General features: G+C 33.5%; 2 protein-coding genes across 2 annotated transcripts; both read left to right on the top strand.

Annotated features, from left to right (window-relative positions):
* On the top strand, window positions 4–5,458 carry LOC105157158 (pentatricopeptide repeat-containing protein At1g74850, chloroplastic). Its single transcript, XM_011073469.2, has 4 exons — window positions 4–1,985; window positions 3,751–4,065; window positions 4,152–4,259; window positions 4,741–5,458. The coding sequence occupies exons 1-4, from the start codon at window positions 157–159 to the stop codon at window positions 5,060–5,062; spliced, it is 2,574 nt and encodes an 857-aa protein (XP_011071771.1). The 5' UTR covers window positions 4–156; the 3' UTR covers window positions 5,063–5,458.
* LOC105157159 (transcription factor MYB1R1) lies at window positions 16,075–18,201 on the top strand. Its single transcript, XM_011073470.2, has 3 exons — window positions 16,075–16,426; window positions 16,928–17,136; window positions 17,502–18,201. Exons 1-3 carry the CDS (start codon window positions 16,147–16,149, stop codon window positions 17,934–17,936), a joined length of 924 nt encoding a protein of 307 aa, XP_011071772.1. The 5' UTR covers window positions 16,075–16,146; the 3' UTR covers window positions 17,937–18,201.

Consider the following 20,502-nt stretch of genomic DNA (forward strand, 5'->3'; position numbering starts at 1 on the left):
AAATAGAAAATGAATTAAGAAGTTATCCAGAAATAAGAAGGCCCCACGTGTCATCTTCTTCTCCCCAACTCCAAGGCTTAAACCCTCTCCAAAACTCCATTTTCACCCACTGACCTTCTCCTCTCTCTCTCTCTCTCATGTGAAGAAAGGAATATAATGACGAAATTGGCCTTATCCTACCACCATGCTTTCTTCCCTCTCCTCACCCCTACCTCCACCACCCACCCCCACCCCCCCCTCCCCTCCAAATTCCGCCACCGCCACCACCTCCCAGTTCTCCGCCGGAGGCTGTCTGTGGTCTCCAAGGCGAAAACTAAAGAACTTATCCTCGGCAACCCCAGCGTCACCGTCGAGAAAGGTAAGTATAGCTACGACGTCGAAACCCTAATCAACAAGCTCTCCAGCCTACCCCCACGTGGCAGCATTGCCCGCTGCCTCGACGCCTTCAAGAACAAGCTCTCCCTCTCCGATTTCTCCCATGTGTTCAAGGAATTCGCGCACCGCGGCGATTGGCAGCGCTCTCTCCGCCTCTTCAAGTATATGCAGCGCCAGATATGGTGCAAGCCCAACGAGCATATTTATTCCCTCATTATCGGGATTCTGGGACGTGAAGGACTTTTGGATAAGTCTGCGGAGATTTTTGATGAAATGGTGGCTCATTCTGTCCCCAGGACCGTGCTTTCTTACACTGCAATTATTAATGCCTATGGTCGAAATGGCCAGTATGAGGCTGCGATAGAATTGCTCGATAGAATGAAGATGGAGAGGATTTTGCCAAATATTTTGACCTATAATACCGTTATTAATGCTTGTGCACGAGGGGGGTACTCGTGGGAGGGGTTGTTGAGTTTGTTTGGGGAAATGCGCCATGAGGGGATTCAGCCTGATTTGGTTACTTATAATACGTTGCTGAGTGCATGTTCGAACAGGGGGTTGGGGGACGAGGCGGAGATGGTTTTCAGGACGATGAATGAGAGCGGAGTTTTGCCGGATATTACTACTTATAGTTATTTGGTGGAGACATTTGGGAAATTAGGGAAGTTGGAGAAGGTCTCTGAGTTACTTGCAGAGATGGAGGCTGGAGGGAATTTGCCGGAGATTATGAGTTACAATGTTTTGTTGGAGGCTTATGCCCATTCAGGGAAGATAAAGGAGGCTATGGGGGTTTTCAGGCAAATGCAGGCTGCGGGGTGCATTCCTAATGCAGGGACGTATAGTATTTTGTTAAATTTGTTTGGGAAGAATGGGAGGTACGATGAGGTGAGGGAGCTTTTTCTTGAGATGAAGGTAAGTAACACAGAGCCAGATGCTGAGACATATAATATACTTATTGAAGTGTTTGGCGAAGGAGGCTATTTTAAGGAGGTGGTGACATTGTTTCATGATATGGTGGAAGAGAATGTAGAGCCAAATATGGAGACTTATGAAGGGTTGATTTATGCTTGTGGGAAGGGGGGGCTTCATGAAGATGCAAGGAGGATTTTGTTTCATATGAATGAGAAAGGATTGGTACCAAGTTCGAAAGCATATACAGGGGTGATTGAAGCATACGGTCAGGCAGCTTTGTACGAGGAGGCTCTTGTTGCTTTTAATACAATGACCGAGGTTGGAAGCATGCCAACTATTGAGACCTTTAATTCTTTGATTCATACCTTTGCAAAGGGGGGACTTTACAAGGAAAATGAAGCTATTTTGTCAAGAATGGGTGAGTTAGGTGTTCCACGAAATAGAGATTCATTGAATGGTGTAATTGAAGGATATAGACAGGGAGGCCAATTTGAAGAGGCTATAAAGGCCTATGTTGACATGGAAAAGGTGCGATGTGATCCTGATGAATACACTCTTGAGGCAGTCTTGAGCGTGTATTGCTTTGCAGGCCTTGTTGATGAGAGTGAAGAGCAGTTTCGGGAAATTAAGGAGTTGGGTATACAACCAAGTGTTATGTGCTACTGTATGATGCTGGCAGTATATGGAAAAACTGACAGGTTAGACTTCAATTATATGCTATATGTTCATTTATCTATCAGTTTCAGGGTGAACGTCTCACCAATTTGCTGCCTTTAAGAGAAAAGAATTATGAGAATTCTGTCGCGGAAAGTAACCATTCTTGAAGAAAATTTTCTTTTAGATTAATTAATAAGAAAAAGAATTGGAATTCTGTACAACCAAAGCCAGATTGAAGTGTTTACACCCTCTATGTGATTTTATTGCAAATATTATTATCGTGCAAATTCACCCTTAGTAGCATGCTTCTCCAAGTAAAGGTTTGCTCTAATGATGAGCTACTTGATAAACAGAAAAACCCTGGGAATTCTTTATCTTAGGTGTTAAACATAGAGAAGCCTGATAAGAGCTTAATTAGTTAGGATGGTTATGGAAGTTTTACTATTGAGAAGTCTGACCGTGGATAATTAAGTGACAGTTTTTCTTTTTCAGTGAAAAGTTCCCGAGAGCAGCTAGAAATTAATAGGTCTTGTAGGTATATAGTTAACATTGAACAAGTTTTGTCCACTCCCTACAGACATCTGCAGTTGGTACATGGAATGCATGTCTCTGAACTTTTGGATTTTTATGGTGGGCTGGCCAGAAGAAAATGCATGCCCTGACTGCAACAAATAATGGTGTTCCAACATTTGTTTTATTAATTGAAAGGTACAAAGTTCTCCATCTGTTGATGTATGCATGAGGGATTCTCCAGACTGGATGGTTCAAATTAAAGCAATTGGATGTCCAAGTCGTGGCTATTTTAACGGCCAATAGATACTCTGCCTCTTAAAGTAAGTGGGAATCTAGGATAAAGGAAAACGAGCTACTGCCCTTTCCCTGACTTACACTGCTCTGGGCAGCTATTCCGCTCAACCTTTACCGTTCGATCATGGCTATATTTTATGGTGTTAGGGAGTTGGGCTGTTCAGAAGCACGACATGTCTGGAAGGGAAGTGTCCAGGGATCAGTATTTATGAGGAACAGAATGGAGAATATTATTAGTCTATGGTTTGTTGATTTTGAGTCAGACTGGAGGTTCATGAGGGTCTTGGAAACAAACGGAGGTGGAATGACCCAAAACTGGTATGAGCTCAAAGAGCATATAGTTTGTTATGACGGCTGTATATGGTTCAGACAACCCTATTTGGTAAATAAATCACGGTATCAAAGAGTAGTGAGAGAACTAAAGCAATAACAAAAAATTACAGGAGGAGACCACTGACTAAACAGTGACCAAGTGCTGAAGAGACTTAACAAGGAAAATCTCTGAAGTAGACAACCAATAGTGGATAAGTGTACTGAACACTGCAATGCTGGTTTTCAGTTCCTGCCTACATACATTTTAATGCACTGCATGCAACTTTGCTCTATGTTTTTCTGGTAATGATACAGTATTCCTTATTTGGTACACCTTCATGAATGGGTTTGTACTCTTTGCACAAAGAGATTTACCTTTCAAATATTAAAAAGTAAATCAGTGCTGTGAAATGGCATTCTTTTGAACTGCATGCTCGCAATTTCAACCCTATCATGTAGGAAAACAACTTGTGTTTTCAGTATTTGATGATTCATGTATGTTTTGGCTTAGTATTACTCATTGATTCTGGCTTCATGAGCTGGATGAGTACAGTCTTTGTTAATTACCTCTTTTTGTTCTTTATAAGTTTTTGAGGTTCATGCATTTATCAATTACTTTGTCAAGAAACATAATTAATGCATGTTTGTTTCCAGACTTGTTTAACCTTTTCAAGTTGCTATTTTCAGATGGGACAAGGCCAATGAATTGCTAAATGAGATGCATACAAACAGGGTATCCAATATTCACCAGGTCATTGGACAGATGATCAAAGGGGATTTTGATGATGCCAGTAATTGGCAAATGGTAGAATATGTTTTTGACAAACTGAGTTCCGAGGGTTGTGGTTTTGGAATCAGGTTCTATAACACAATTCTAGAAGCGCTTTGGTGTTTGGGCCAGAAGGAAAGAGCTGCAAGGGTGCTTGATGAAGCAACTAAGAGGGGACTATATCCAGAGCTATATCGTAGAAACAAACTCATATGGTCTGTGGATGTACACAGGTATATTGCCATTTCTGTTACCTTTGCTTTCGTCTCATGATGAGTCTACATAATGTTATCTTTGTGGTGCTTCTTTTATCTTTCAGAATGTGGCCTGGTGGTGCATGCACTGCAATATCAGTCTGGCTGAACAATATGCAAGAGCTGTTAATAAATGGGGAGGAACTTCCTCATCTGGCAACAGTTGTTGTGGTGTAAGCATTTCTTCCTTAACTTATTTACTGAGTTGCATATTCATCTATTTCCTTTCTACTCTTGGCCATTTAGCAACTTCCTCCATTTCGCGCAACACATCTGGAATTCTTATTTTTATATCTGCCTTCCTTTTCTTTTTTTTCCGATAAAGGTAAAAATCTTCATGATGTGTTTTTAGTATATAAATTAGCCTTTCTGCCTTTCTTTTTTCCCAGTGTATTATAGGTTAATCCCGAGTGCAGGAGTAATGTGTTAGAAATGATTGAACGAACTTTCATGAATAGAACTTGGACCTGGCAGTTTTCATCATTATCCCAAGCACAGAACTGTTACAGATGTTACTTTGTCGTACCTAACGGGTCCATAGGTATCATCCTGATTTGGTGGGGTGGGGTTAATGTTCTAGATTACAGGAAAAAGTTGGTTAAAAGCTTTTCTTTTACAGTATGTTCTTGAAAGTTATTTCCTTTTTTTCTGCAGAAGAGGGCAGATGGAAAGGAGCTCAATAACAAGAGATTTCCCCATTGCAAAAGCTGCCTATTCTTTGCTAAAAGATGTATCATCATCCTTCTGTTTCCCTGGGTGGAATAAGGGACGAATAACCTGTCAAAAGTCTCAGCTTAAGCGTGTTTTTTCTAAGACTGAAGACTCAGAAATTGACAACATAGTTAGTTTATCTAATTCTCCTTTTCCTCTTGTGGGAACAAGGACGTCCTCGAGCAACCTAAATCAACATAGCAGTTCTGATGCGAACGAGATAAGCTTTAGGACGAATCCAAAACTTATGACGAGCGGAGTATGAATGTTAATTAGAATGTAAGCTCTGCTGTTGGGTTGATTCTTCCCCTGGATCTTTTCATCGTCCCTTTGATCCAATAAATTGGGCTAGAGTGGCTGTTCATCCAACGATACCCATTTGTGGAGGTTGAGCTCAATAATGGGTGCAGTGCTGCCCAACACATCTAAGGCAGAATTTATGGTGCTGAAGCTTTTCAATCTTAAGGCTGATTTCCTATAATCTGGGTCCACTTGTGTTGTCTAGCTTAGTGGCAGGAAACCTTAAATACATGGAAATCTTGTGGTCCATCAGCGCCACATGGAAACGCACATGTCACTGTATATTTGAACCAATGTTTCGTCAACTAGACCGACATAATGAAATGAAAGATAAGGAATGGATACGGTGGTTGTTTCTTTCCCTGTTCTTCTCTCCATCCTGTTATTATTCAGGTGCATGTTTGCCTGCCTTATGGTTCAGATAATAAGAATGCAATGACAATGGTTGCATTATAGATTGTTGGATGAGGAATAATTGGCCACATCATGTCAAATACTCAAAAAAGACATGACGAATAATGTGTTTTGCATCAAGATTGATGGCCTAACCACCATGTGATTTGGACAGCTAATGTCTAGGATCAGAAGCTTGCTTTAGGCTTAAAGATGGCCTACATGAGGTAAAACCCAAGGATTATATCCCATCCTCTTCAAATTTTGATTCTATCACAACATGGTGAGACTTATTTATGTTTAGATTCATGTAGCCCAGTTATAGTTTATTGCAACTTGGGAGTTGTAAAACAAAAAGAAAGGGTTATTGGACACCTTTTTCCAGTGGTTGAGGTTGGAGTTCGAAGGGGGAATATATATACATATGCATCTGTTGTGGTCAAAATGGATTTTAATGTAATGCAAGTTGCAACCAAACCATTGTGGCAGACAAAGCTGAAGTGTAACATTTTGGTAGAATCTGGAGATTGCATCTCCAAATTTAAATAAATAAACTATGCTTTCTATCTCTTTATCTTCTTCCCATATATATATATATATATATATATTTATCTTCCTTTGTAGGGATCTTTACAACTTTGCAGGTTTTCAGCTTCTTAACTTTCTTCACGCAACACCATGTCCGAGAGAGAGAGAGATAATCTTTTTCAATAGATTATTGCTTTCTTTCACTTGATTGGATCAAAAAGTCAAAAAGAGCTCTACATCAAGAAGATGGGCGTGGTGGGCATTTTTTGGATCTTATGAATTGTTTAAAAGTTGATTTTTTATAGGCAAGGCATAATTGGTGTTAGGTACGTACCTAGTTTGAATATTTGTTCAACATTGGTGTAGTACATGTTCAATTTAAATCTATTACTGCAACTACACACTATTTCCAACACTCACTATTATTATTTAGAATTATTACATTTACACCTTTTAATTTTTGGTCAACTTATTCAAGTTCTTATTGCCTTTTGGATAATTACACATGTATTTATCATAAACGTTTACATCATTTACATATACCATTCATACTTTTCAAAAAATTACACATATATTTCTAAAAAATATCTACACCATTACACAAATTATCCCTATTTTTCGATTGTTAGGGGCGATTGTCAAAAAATAATTATTGTAATTACGCAAAAGATATGGGTGGTTTCTATATAAACAAATTATAAATCAACGGGTATAAATGTAATCATCTCTTACAATTAATATCATCAATTGATACTCATAATCTCCTATAACCGTATTTTATTCCGCCCGTTAACTTAAACGTTGTTCAATACATAAAAATAAACCGTTATTTCCTACATTATCAAAAAACGATTTCAAGATGAACTAACTTTGATTAAATTTTTGGATCCCACTTAGGCACCCTCCAAATTTGATCCTAAAACTATAGTAATTTATGAAACCCAACTTAGGTTAGAACCATTTTATCTATATATAGAAATTTAGGTAAAGTGACTTGGCACCCATACTTGAGATGGTACCACAGTAGGACAAGCAAATTGGATATAACAAAAACAAGGGGCATAGGAATATTGAAATTTTCCATGGTGCTGTCCACTTTATGAAAAAACTTTTGTGTTAGATGCATACCTTGTACATGTACCTAAGACCTTGCTTGCACTTGTTTTCATTACAACAATCATGGACAAGAATGTTGAATGGTAGAACTTTGGAAAGCAGCCACCCTTCATGTCTCAATCTTTTGGGCTCATAGGATATGAAATTCAACACCTTAGTCGTCTACTATACGAGATTTTCAAAATGATATTAAATTTAAAAAAAAATTCGAGACATGTAGTCCCGTATTGATGAATTTCAAATTCCTCCAATATCACGTTATTTGAACTCTTTCCATCAAATGCAAATCTATCGATCCAAATATAGCCCCACAATATTTGGGCTGAATTCTTTTTCCGTAATAAATAATTTTCAACTCTAGCATCCCAATCACAATATCTTTGACCCCTCAATTTTCTCAATTTTTCTTGTATAAAAGAATCCTTAACAAAATCTATCATTGATCATTTCAAAGAGTTCTCGAATAACACAATTTCTAAGTACGAACTTTTGAGTGGCACGAATACAAATATCAAAATAAAAATAATAAAACAAAAGAAAACCCCAATTTTTCAATTCGAAAATGGGTTTAAATTAACACAAACAATATCAAATTTCAAATCTCATATATAATTTTAATAATTGATATCAATTTCTCGTGCTCCACAACTTTTTTCTAACATATTTCTTCAACACTAAGGAATCCCTTTAATATCCTTAAAATCCATCTTACCTTTTAATTTGCCTTCAAAGTGGAAAAGTAGAAAGATAGCATGCATGCTAAAATTATGCATTTTTCTTATTGAAAATGAGGTGGGGGTGGGGTGAGACATCCTTTATCACACTTTCTTGGGATAATATTACCATTTTGCTCATCAAGTATATCCATTTATGTGCTTTTGGTCCTTGGATAATTTGAAATTACAATTTTAATCCTCAAGTTGTTACTTTTTAGCATTTTTGGTCCTCTCAAAGTCGACGGAACTTCAAATTTAGAGTTTGAAAATCAAAATCGCAATCTCAAATTGTTTGAACACCAAAAGCGCATAAGTGGTTCTGTGTTAGGACCGAATTCATAAGTATTCCTACTTTTTGTCACATCTATATATGTGTTGTATGCTGTCACACTTTTAAATTACAGTCTAATTTAATTATATTTTTCAGCTTGAAGAACACTCGTCAATCAATCATACGTGTGGCACCAGTACACACCTGGTGAGGTGAATGATCTTTTATCACACTTTCATGTGACGCATGAATATCACTCATACGTGTATTATATGCTGCCCTATTTTTAAATTATAATTTAATTTAAGAGTAAATTGCATTAACACCCCATGAGATTAGATCAAAATACATAAACACACCATTTCTTTTACAAAATTACAGCTACACCCCTTAAATGTATAGTTGTTAATTACAGTTACACCCCATATTCAAAAGCAAAGCTACACAAACACCCCCTAAATAAAGTTACACCACCAACTCCTCCAGTGGTGCAACTGTAATTATATAAAATTCAGAGGGTATTTGTGTAGTCTAATTAGTAGGTATGTTAAAGTCAACAAGAAAAGGCAAAGGCCAAGAAAGGCTATTAACTATATAGGGTTTTCATAATTACAATATAAGTTTGATCAATGTTAATAACAACTTTATAGGATAATTAATCTAATTAATTATAAGGTTTTTCCCCCTAATCTTTGATTCGTGTGCTAATTATGAAGGAAATAATGTACTTTTTATGCAATTATAATGTCTCGTAAAATTGAGGTTTTAAAATTCAAGAATTGGAGTTGAAAATATGTCAAAATGTATAACTAGTACGTATTTTATCAATGTATTTCGATTTTAGTACGTATGTCCAAAAAATTAAAATATTATTGTTAATATTCTCGTATTATTATCTTATGTTTACAGGATGTTTGGAAATACTGAAAATAGTATTTTTTTTATTTCTGTAGTTTCTACGTTTGAACTGTTAAAATTAAGTTATTTAACTCAAAAGTTATAAGCAACTTTCTATCAACTTCTACAGTTTATTGATAAAATTATAAATATTATTTTTTTTTTCAAATATTCCAACTTTTATTTTTTCTTTTCCGCTTTTAACTTTTATTTGCAAGCACTTTCAAATTTTACTACAGTTTAACTTACGACTTTCTCTACAATTCATTTTTATCACAAAAGCAGAACAATTTCGAACAAAACTTAAGTTGGAAAACACAAAAATTGTAACTCGGGTTCGGGATTTACAATTTTATAATTAATTATATAAATACAGATTATAATTCTAAAATTCCAAAACTAACCTTATCGTTAAGGTTAATAATGAATGAATTAAAAAAATAAATTATTTAATTAGCATAATAGATAATTAAAAGAAAATAAATAAATATTGGAAAAGGATAGTAAAAAAATAAATATTGAGAATAGAGAAAAGAATGGAATTATTGTTATTATAAAGTTGGTGGGGGGCAAAGCAAACTGTAGATAATATTATACCTTATCTTTGGCTTATCCCTTCCCCCCACCCCCCACCATCCATTTCTTATCATTAAATAATATACTATTTTAATTTTATGAAATTAGAAAAAAAAAATGGTAAGAATATGGTCATGTAAAATTATTACTCAAATTAATTTTTTTTTTATAATATCGTACCAATCACATAATAAGTATGATACACGTGTCATGTAATTTGCCGCTTTCTTTAATTATACAATAGTAATATAATAAATATACTATACTTGCTATATAATTGGTTTAAGTCTGACAAGCTCGATTCGGATGATTAGGATTTTTGAAATTAAGAGGGAATATGCTTAAATTATCTTTTTCCTCCATATTTTTTTTTCCCGAGTCAAAAGTTTTTTTCTTTGTTTAAATGAGTCGATCACAATGGCATCATAAATTTTATTAATATCTAACGTTTATAACTAATGACAATTGTTCTTACAAGTGACCACCGACTACTGTTAAAGTACACCAATGCTGATATATTGATGGGATTTAGTCATGCAGTTCCACCAGCATACTAGTTAGGAATTAAGCGTTACTGAATCAACTACGGTTCAAATTTATAATCGGGATAATTACATTATCACCACTGACCTATGGTCTATTTACGCAAATTATCCCTATTTCCTTTTAAAAAAAATTACACATACACTCTCTAAAGCATCAGCATCATTGCACAAACTACCCCTTCTTTTTTGTTGTCAGGGATAGTTTCTATAACTATGCAAAAAATAAAAATGATTTATGTAAATAACTCATAAATTAAAAATGTAAATATAATTATCTGTTTGTAACATATATATACACACACAAATGGCATTTTCAAAGAAAGTGACATGAAAATGACTGAAAAAGCATCTTATTAATTTCCATCAATTAAAACACTGTTTAATACATTAATTTTATTAAATAATTATGAAAATATCTGTTGTACATGCACTAAGTATTCTATATCAAGATAGAAGAATTTTCAATTTTAGAATTTTTTTTTTTTTTTTTTTTGTGAGGGGGACTCTTAAAAAATTTGGTTATGTATATTGGTTGATTAAAAATTAATAGTATAAATTTAGGATGAAAATTAACTAATTTAATTAATTAAAATTACTTTCGCCAGTTTATCCCGCCGGTTGCATAATTAATTTTAGAAAATTACAACTATACCCCTCTGAAGCTATAGTTGTAATTACAACTATACCTTCTATTTAAAGACAACGCTTACACAAATACTCCCTAAACACCATAACACCAACACCCCTGAGGGTGTAGCTGTAAATTTGCAAAAGAAAGAGGGTATTTGTGTATTTTGATCTAATTTGAGATTCAACAATAATCTGTATTTTTATAATCAACACGGAATTGTGAATTCAAATACCGTAATCAATTACTTTATACTCAAGGTAAATTACTTTGAACCCCTTAAGATTAGGTTTAATTGCACAAATACCCTCTTTCCTTTGTGAAATTAAATGTACACCCCCTAAGGGGTGTTACTGTAATGTACCTCAGGGGGTGTCCTTTGTGAAATTACAAGTACATCCCCTAGGGGGTGTTAGTATAATGTACCTCAAAGAGTGTTTTGTGTAAAATTTTACGACTAATTAGGGGATGCACTTGTAATTACAATTACGCCCTCGATGGGTTTATTTTTAATTTTGCAAAGGACAAGGATATTTGTATAATTAAATCTAATTTCAGGTAATATCAAATTAATTTACCCAATAATCAATTATGCAACCGTTGGACCAAACTGATCCTAACAAGAAATGAAATAAACTAAGTCAATCTAAATTATTAATTAGGATAAATCAAAAGGGACCATGCCCTAATCATGTTCCAAGATGAGTTTAATTAATCAACTAATCTTGGGACAAATCAAATCCTCCATACCTTGTCTAGACAACAGTGTCAGTTAATTATTCACTTAAACATTTGCTTTTCATGTGCTAATCCTTTTTAATAAACATCAATTTGCACCTAATCAGAGTTTATTAATTACAATTTTAGGATCATCGTACCGTATTGGCTGCAGTGCACTTGGAATCAATTCTTGTTATTAAATGCCTAATTGTACGCTAATTATAGTTGTAGTGGTTGTGAGTTCGACTCCCACAAATATAAAATGTACTGTATGTGTTTCATAGTAGTCGCCTTGTCTCTTTATTCACTTAAAAATTTTATGGGAAATAAAAATATACAAAAATAGAAATTAATTAAAAAAAAAAAGAATTTGTAATTTTTAAATGTCTAATGTTGTTTTAAAAATTAAAAATAAAAAAATCGAGTCGAATTTTTCAGCTCGTTTCTTGGTGCGTACCACATTTCGAACTGTAAATACTGCTATTTATTTAAAATTAATTGTCACAATTATTTTTCAAGGGGCAAAAATGTAATTTCTTGTAAATGGGAACATCAGACAAACAAAAAAATATGTTAATGTGAGACAAATGGGATATTTTCTTTTTCTATATTTTTCAGCTCCACAATTTCAATGGATCCAAAATAATAAACTCAATAAAAAAAAGTACAAAATCAAAATGGTTAATGACGTCATTGATGACGTATACAACTCGATTTGTTAAAAGCAACAATTCAGAACACCAATGTATATATACGCACGCCTGTAAATATACATACAAACATGTGTGTGTATATATACGTACATGTGTGTATATGTACGTATATACCAACATAACTCTAGTTACGAAATAATTAAATATTTTTTTTTGATAAATGTAATTTTTATAAATATAAAAAGATATAGTACAAGACTAAGGTACAGTACTTTTAATTCCAATTATTTTTGCAAATATATATATATATATATATATTACTACTTTTCTTGATCCATTTTTTTTTTATTTTTATTTTTTTAAAAAAAAAGGCAACCTTGGAACTTTTAGTATGAAGCTATGGGCAGCTGTAAGATTAATAATTATTCCCTGTTTGGCTATCCATTCATGGGTGTCTGGAAAAGCTGCTTTGACTAAATATAACACAATCAAGTACCTATCATGCACAAATTAACCTCAACTGCCCAATTTCTGCTCCCAGAATATTAGGTTACTTGGCCTGTCGAGAGATAATCGAGCTTCTGAGCACTGTTGTACCCATTTTTTCTCTCATTTATGAAATTTATCTTTACCCAGAAAAAAAAAAAAAAAAGATGTTAGGAACTTATTAAGTTTTTTAATAATATTAAAGAATTTTTAATTTGTCGTTTTTAATATTTTATAAATTTTATTTTATTCAAATACTTGAAAATTTTCATAATTAACATTATTAAGATATCAAAAATAAGTTAGGAACTTGATTTTTTTAAATAATTTATAAGCTCATAATATTTTATTTTTGAATTTTTATATTTTTATTTTTGTTTAAAAAAATTATCAAGCATTTTTTAACGTCATATAAATTTATCTTTAATTTTTTTTCAGAATATTTTCTAAAATTAGGTAAACACCGCCAAATTACTCATTAATATAAAAAAAAAACGACCAAAGATCTGCACCTAAATTAATATAGTCGTGCCGACTTGGATCGGACCCAATGCCGCTTGAACCTAAGTATGTACAGACTCATAAAATGGCCATGCGATCATAAATTCACGTGTAATTCTATATTTTTTAGAATGTCTATTAATACTAAGTGCGTACAGCTTTTGCTATTTCTATACATTCTTACAACCTTCATATTACATCCGCTAACAATCAGATGCTTATAATCGGGGGATATTCGGTATTGTCGCTTGTTTTTTTCTTGCAATACAAGTCATTAGAATCCCAACTTATTAAACATTTTTGGAGTATTTCTAAAACAAATTGATCTTACCAAATGTGAACGTACTAATACAATTGTTTATCGGAATAATTACCTTTACACACCTTGAGCTATGGTCTGTTCGCACAAATTATCTCTATTTTTTGCTTAATTACAAAAATTACCCATGACAACCCAAAAAAAAAGGCTGGTCTGTGTAATGATGTTGATATTATTTAAAGAATGTATATACAATTCTTTTAAAAAAAGAGGTTATTTGTGTAAAAAATTAATTTTTTCCGGTGGATGTAAGTGTAATTATTCAAAAAATTAGGGGTGCAAATATAATTATTTTTATTTTATTTTTTATGAAATTTATATTTCGAAAATTGAACAATATCCAAAATTAAAAATAGAAGATAAAATAAAATAGGCAAGGATCACGTTGTGGGCAAAGTCCAAAAGGAATTTCTTCCTTTATTTATTTGTTTTTTCTATAGTGAAAAAGACAGAACACTACATAAGAATATTCTGTAATGCAGTAATCGCTGGACACGTGTCCCTTCCCGCCACCATACGACAGCTCTTATTCCCCGTTTCGGGAAATAATCTACCAACAAAAATATCGATATTTTGAAATCAACCAACATATTATTAGAATATTTAATATATAATTTATATATATATATATCAAAATGTTTTTTTGTTTAAATTAGTTTATTTTGATCAAATATTTTTTCCTGATGTTTTTAAAATTTTTAATTACTAAGAAAAAATTCATTGATTAAAAATCTCATTTATTTTAAATTAAAATTTTTATTTTTATTTTTATTTAACTATAAAATCATATGCACAATATTTTATTTTCAAAATTAAATACTTGTCATACAAATTTCTATTTGCAAGATTATGATACTAATGCAGATTGTATTTAGAGTTAATTACATTCTATCATTCAAATTATGATCGTTTTTACTCTTTGTCATCTAAATTTTTTCTTTTGTGTCAATTTACTATCTCAACTTTATGAAATTTTATACTTTGTGATTTATAACTATTTTTCACCAAGTTTTTTATTGAAAAGACATCATATGCAATGCACATGTGATATTTAAGGGTTATATGATGTGATACTTTTTACATATGCACAATATGTGATTTTTTCCTGCAGAAAAATTAACTGAAAAATGGTCATATATGGCAAAGTGCAAATTTCGCAAAGTTAATAAGGTAAGTTGATGCAAAATTAATGCATTTAAATATTAATATTTTTTTACTTTACTAAAAACATATTAATTAAATAAGAAAATATATATAGGATTTTAACAATTTATAAAACAATTTTTCTCAATGTCCAAAAATATGATAAACGTTTAGTGGTTATTTACAAAATATTTTAAAAGATAAGCATATTATCCCCCTATGAAAAAAAAATATAACAATTTACCCCTTGTATTTTTTAAAATGAAGCAATTTATCTTCTTATACAGGGAGATAAATTGCTTCGTTTTAAAAACCATAGTGCGGTAAAATTGTTGTATTTTAAAAAATAAAGAGAGGTAAATCGCTATTTATTTTTTTATAAGGGGGCAATTTACACATTTGCGATACCACAAGAGGGTTGCTTGCTTTTTTTTTAAAAAAAAAAAAGCTTAATTAATCAAAATATAATTTAATAAAAAAATTATTTATTTTATTGTTAAAATAATTTTTATTTGATTTATATTTATCTGAAGTTCTTATTGAATTTATAAATAAATACTTAAAAGAACTAATTATATTAAGAGATAATTACACTCCCCTTTCATGAAGTTGGTGTAATTACATGTAGCCCCCTGTAGGTTGAAAATTACATCAAGTACTTCTGATATTTGCTTCTATCTAACAAATAAATCCATCCGTTAGTAAAATTTATTAAATTTGTTAATATTAATAAAAAAAAGGGATAAAGGTTCATATTTATTCTAATTGACTTATTACTGATTTAATGCACATAAAAAAATTATTTAATTATTGAATTACTCTTATATATCTTCGCACATGAATGCATGTGAGGAAGTATATCTTCACTCTTATAAGGATAGTTAAGTCACAGAGAAATTATTTAACCTGCAGTAAGTCAGTTATAAGTCAATTGAGGATAAATATTAATATCCATTCAATGTTTTTGTTGATATTGACAAATTCATTGAATTTTAACTAACATGGGGACTTATTTGTTAGATTGATGTAAATCTCAAAAGTACTAGTATAAACTTTCAAACTACAGGGGATAAATAGTTAAGTCACAAAAAAATTGTTTGACCTGCAGTAAGTCAATAATAAGTCAATTGTTCAATATATATATATTTTTTTGTTAATATCAACAAATTCAGTGAATTTTAACTAATGAAGTGACTTATTTGTTATCATCGATGTAAACCTTAGGTGGCTTATTTGAGGGAAGGAAGTATAATTATCCTTTATATTAATATTCACTGAATTGATATATTGCTCAATTTATTAAGATATGCTGACATACAATGAAAATTTTGGTGTGATGAATCTTTCCTTCCAAACAACTCCTTATCCTTATCTTTTATGAATAATAATTTCCATTTAATAATTAAAATTCCAGCACTGCATCGTACGGCCGTCACGTTTGTCAAAGCCTTTTCCTCCTCGTATAAAAAGCGCTCCCACTCTTCTTCCAATCCTCATTCATCCATTTTCACTCATCATTCTGCATCTGCTGCGAAGAGAATAATCCCCCGAGAGAGAATGTCGCAGAGTAGCGAGGCGACGTCCGCCGCCGTGGGAGGTGGTGGCGGGGGCGGCGAGATTATGTTGTTTGGGGTGAGAGTTAAAGTTGATCCCATGAGGACGAGCGTCAGTATGAATAATCTCTCTGAATACGAGCCTGTTAACACCACTGGCAATCCCAAAATTAGTGGTAATGAGGTGCCGAAGGCTGTGGCGGAGGACGGTGGCACCGCCGGGTACGCCTCCGCCGATGACGCCGTGCCGCAGCCATCAAACGGCAATCGCGAGCGTAAGCGAGGTCAGATCTCTGATCATGTGTTTTGCTTGTGTAGTTCTGAATGATTAGTGGTTCTGGTTGACTGAGATTTGTGTTGTTGATGCTTTGATCATGGAACTATTGAGTCTTTTCTGGTGGGGCTTTTGGTTCAATCTGCTTCAGTGGATGAGATTGGTTGATGTGATTCACGAAATTGGTTTCTCGGTTGATAGAGAATATAAAGATGTTAATTTTTGGTTAGTTTTTGTGAAAATCTGTCAATCTTTCGAGGAGTCGTCTGATATAAGTTATGTTGATTTGAACACATAACTTAAAATCTTGAATAAAAATCTCTACTCTTTGATTTTGAAAAGAGAAGGGAAAGAAAGAAATTCCTATGACTGGTAAACAAAGATGAATATGATTAAGATGAAAAAGAACCATAGGTGTATTGTATCATAGTCATTCTTTCCTTGATTTATGGTTTTTTATGGTTGTCATTGAATTCTGATCTGCTTTCCTTTGCTTTGGATTTGGTTTCAGGAGTTCCATGGACAGAGGAGGAGCACAAGCTATTCCTCATTGGATTGCAGAAGGTTGGAAGAGGAGACTGGAGAGGAATCTCTAGAAATTATGTCAAAACTCGTACGCCAACCCAAGTTGCTAGCCATGCCCAGAAATACTTCCTCCGCCGAAGTAACCTTAATCGCCGCCGCCGCCGTTCCAGTCTTTTCGACATCACCACTGACTCGGTAAATTTCTTATGGATCGTTATGTGTTCTTCAGTTTTCTGTTTATATCAATTAGATTAAACGAGGGGATCTTTTATGAGTTTCTCTTGTTACGAATTGAAACTTGTCTATTTTGATTGCTAAAATAAAAATACAGCTAGGACTTAGCTATAAGCACTTTTTCTCTGTTACTTTTGAGAGACAAAGGATCCCTTTAAAGGTCAAAAGTAAAAAAAGGAATTTTCTGAGTGGGAAGCAATGTGGGTTGCAATCGTGTTGCTATAAACTAGAAATCTTCAAGGATTAGATATTGTCTATGGAGATTTCGATATTCTGTTTCGATGCTGTTGAAGGTAAGTTTCTGGATCTTATCTGTTTCTTATTAGGTTGCTGCGATGCCAGTTGAAGAGGGCAAGAACCATCAAGAGAGTGCAGCCCAGTCGGTTGCTCCTCCAACTACACTGCCTCTGCCTATTACTTCCAATGTCAATGGATTCTCAGTTGTGCCTTTTCCGGTGAACATTGGCCCTGTTTTGTTCTCAGTGCAAAATGGAAATCCCATGGAAAATTCCACTCTTGGGCAAAGTGATCTACCTAACAATTCATCATCAATGCTCGTTCGCCCAGTCCCCATTGTTCCTATGCCTGCTTCCTCAACAATGGTGGATCTCAACTTAAAGCAACAATCGCCAATCGAACCTTCACTGTTATCTTTGAGGCTGTCACTTTCATCAGGTCAGGATCAGCCATCAACAAGGGACTCAGCTTTCCAGATGCTGCCAAGCTTCAAAAACGGTGATAGCATCATAACCGTTGCTTGACGTTCTTGAAACTCAGAAAATAAAATTGGAAAAAAAGACCACCAATGGTAATTAGAGATATTCAATTATGAAAATAGAGGGCTTTAATCAAGCAATAGATTAGTCACTTAGCTCGGCTAGAAATCCATCTTTTTTCATTGTACAGACCGGAGAAACATCATGCTGTGTTGTACTTGTTTTCCTTATGCTAATATTTTTAGATTCTTGCTTGGTTTTTGTCTCCTTCCTCTGTGGTTGAGAATAAAATAGAGACCAATTATGCAAATCCCTTTTGATTCTTGATTTTTATTTGTCTACTGGTGGTGGCCGTAGCCATTAATTTATGTAGCAATCTAGTGGGATTTTCTTAGTGTGTGCTAGGTGCAAATCTTGGGGAAATCTTTTGCTAATCTCTGAATGTGGATGCAAAAATTAGGTTTCTGTCTCAGTGATGTGTGATGGTGGAGGTTGTCTTATGGTGGGGCCTTTAGTTCCTTTGAGTGGTATTCATAATATCTTGCACTATCCAAAGATGATGTTGGATAAGTAGATAATGCTTCTTTTCTGGTGCATTTGCATTTATGTTGTCAACTTCTTGTAGGATTTGAATTATGGATAAATTATAATCAGCTTTTTTAAAATTTATTATAATTATAAATATTTTTTAATTATTTAAAGAATTATAAATACTGCCTACAATAAATTGTCATGCAAATATATGTATTAGACACGTTAATTTAGTGGATATTTATAATTTTTTAAATAATAAAATATATTTGTAATATATCAAGTTTTATGAGTGTTCATTGTAATTTACCGTGTGAAATTATTCATTGCTAAGACAGATGGGCTTCTGAATTCGGATCCAAATTATCAGCCCGGATCCAGTTTTGGTATTGCTTTGTATTTTAATTTTAACGTTAGTTGTTGAATGATGAATATATGAGTATATCGTATTATCACTTTAATGAAGATATGGTTTGTTCAATCATATGGGCATAATTTTAAATCAAATGAATACTTGAAATTAAGTTAGGGTACCGGAATATGACTCTATAGAGACTTTCCATTTGACATTTATCCAGAAATTAGGTACCAATTTGATATAAATAGTAAGAATTTTGTACTAATTTGATCATTTTTAAGAATTAAAATATCAATTTGATATTAGTTATAAGTTTGTTTTCCTATTTTTTTTCGTGACATTTCAGTAAATATTCAGAATTCTCAATATATATCTTTTGTCCCCATAATGATGTAATGAAACTCAAGGTCTACCACTGATCGTTGTGATTTAATGGTTAAAGTCGAATATTGTTATACTTACGATATGGGTTTAAATACTTGGTTTTCACATGATTAAAATCTTAATTGTTGATAATAACAAGTCAATATCGAAATTCTGTCTGATAGGTATGATGCAAGCACAATCTTTTTTTATGGATTATAAGGTGCCATGATTAATTCGAGAATTTCCATTGTTTATATTTAGTGGCTTTCCACTTATTATGTATGGACACTTCGAAAAATTACCTAATGCAGTGTCGAACACGACATCAGCGTATCCAAAAAAAAATTTTAAAAAAAAAAAGAAAGGGACACGCAACTTCTTTGTTCGTACATGGAAAATTGAGTTGATATGAATGGTAAGAAAGTAGACCATTAGGAGAAATCTTTGGATAAGAGTACGAGGTTTTGAGCACCAATACTATCACTAATATCTAATATCTAGATTCGTTTAAGATGACTCCCACTTACCAAGCATAAGACTTAACTTTTGATCCGATATTCATCACATAGAAGGAGAAAAATCTCTCTCCGGACCAAAAAATGAGGCATAAGAGAGAGACTCAGCGGCTCCATCCCTTTCGTGAAAGAGTTCGGTTACCAGCGTTTCCCTTATATCTCTGCGAATGTAGTTGTTGTAGTGTATTACAACCCAAAGGAGAAAGGGTACTATTCAAAAATTCCTGTTGTTAAGGGAAAGTCGGCACATGGAAAAGCTCAAGCTAGGCTAGAGGTTCAACGAAATGGAAGGCATTAGATAGTTGGGATCTCCAGCGGAAAGTCCTAAAACATGCCCTTAGATAGTCTTTGCCTGTAGCCCATAGCCTCCTGCGAAACGGTTAGCCCGTGACCTTACATATAGGATGCCTAGTTCCCTTTTAAGCAGCGTCGATGTTGACACAGATAGGGCATGAAAGTACGAGCCCTTCAAAGGTTGAGTTAAGTTTTGCCTTGCCTATCATGGACACCCCACTACCACACGGATGTTGTAATTCAATCTTCTAGACATTCTGACTATAGAATGATATATATGTCAAATGATTCACAATGAACAATCATCAATCGCGATTGAAAAAACTCGTGATGATGTCGGGCAGGGTGTCATGGAAATATATTTAGGGGTAATGGTTGCAAGTTCGAATTGTAGAGAGCAAAACCAACCTAGTAAACCACTAATACTGTGCCCTATTAGTAAAGCATGTACTTCTTGCAAGGCTTGCTGAACTTCTTTATGTGACAGACATTGCAAAAGTAGTCTGTTGAACAATCACCAATGAGGACTTAAAGTATACTACTTTTT

This window comes from Sesamum indicum, linkage group LG3 (assembly GCF_000512975.1).
Source record: "Sesamum indicum cultivar Zhongzhi No. 13 linkage group LG3, S_indicum_v1.0, whole genome shotgun sequence".
NCBI classification, from domain to species: Eukaryota; Viridiplantae; Streptophyta; class Magnoliopsida; order Lamiales; family Pedaliaceae; genus Sesamum; species Sesamum indicum.

What these genes read in the sequence shown, in the direction of transcription:
- LOC105157158 (XM_011073469.2), top strand. Translation starts at nt 157, where the DNA reads ATGACGAAATTGGCCTTATCCTACCACCATGCTTTCTTCCCTCTCCTC. An exon ending in GTATATGGAAAAACTGACAG is followed by an intron (nt 1,986 to 3,750) that starts GTTAGACTTCAA and finishes TGCTATTTTCAG; the next exon opens with ATGGGACAAGGCCAATGAAT. An exon ending in CTGGCAACAGTTGTTGTGGT is followed by an intron (nt 4,260 to 4,740) that starts GTAAGCATTTCT and finishes TTTTTTCTGCAG; the next exon opens with AAGAGGGCAGATGGAAAGGA.
- LOC105157159 (XM_011073470.2), top strand. Translation starts at nt 16,147, where the DNA reads ATGTCGCAGAGTAGCGAGGCGACGTCCGCCGCCGTGGGAGGTGGTGGC. An exon ending in CAATCGCGAGCGTAAGCGAG is followed by an intron (nt 16,427 to 16,927) that starts GTCAGATCTCTG and finishes ATTTGGTTTCAG; the next exon opens with GAGTTCCATGGACAGAGGAG. An exon ending in TCGACATCACCACTGACTCG is followed by an intron (nt 17,137 to 17,501) that starts GTAAATTTCTTA and finishes GTTTCTTATTAG; the next exon opens with GTTGCTGCGATGCCAGTTGA.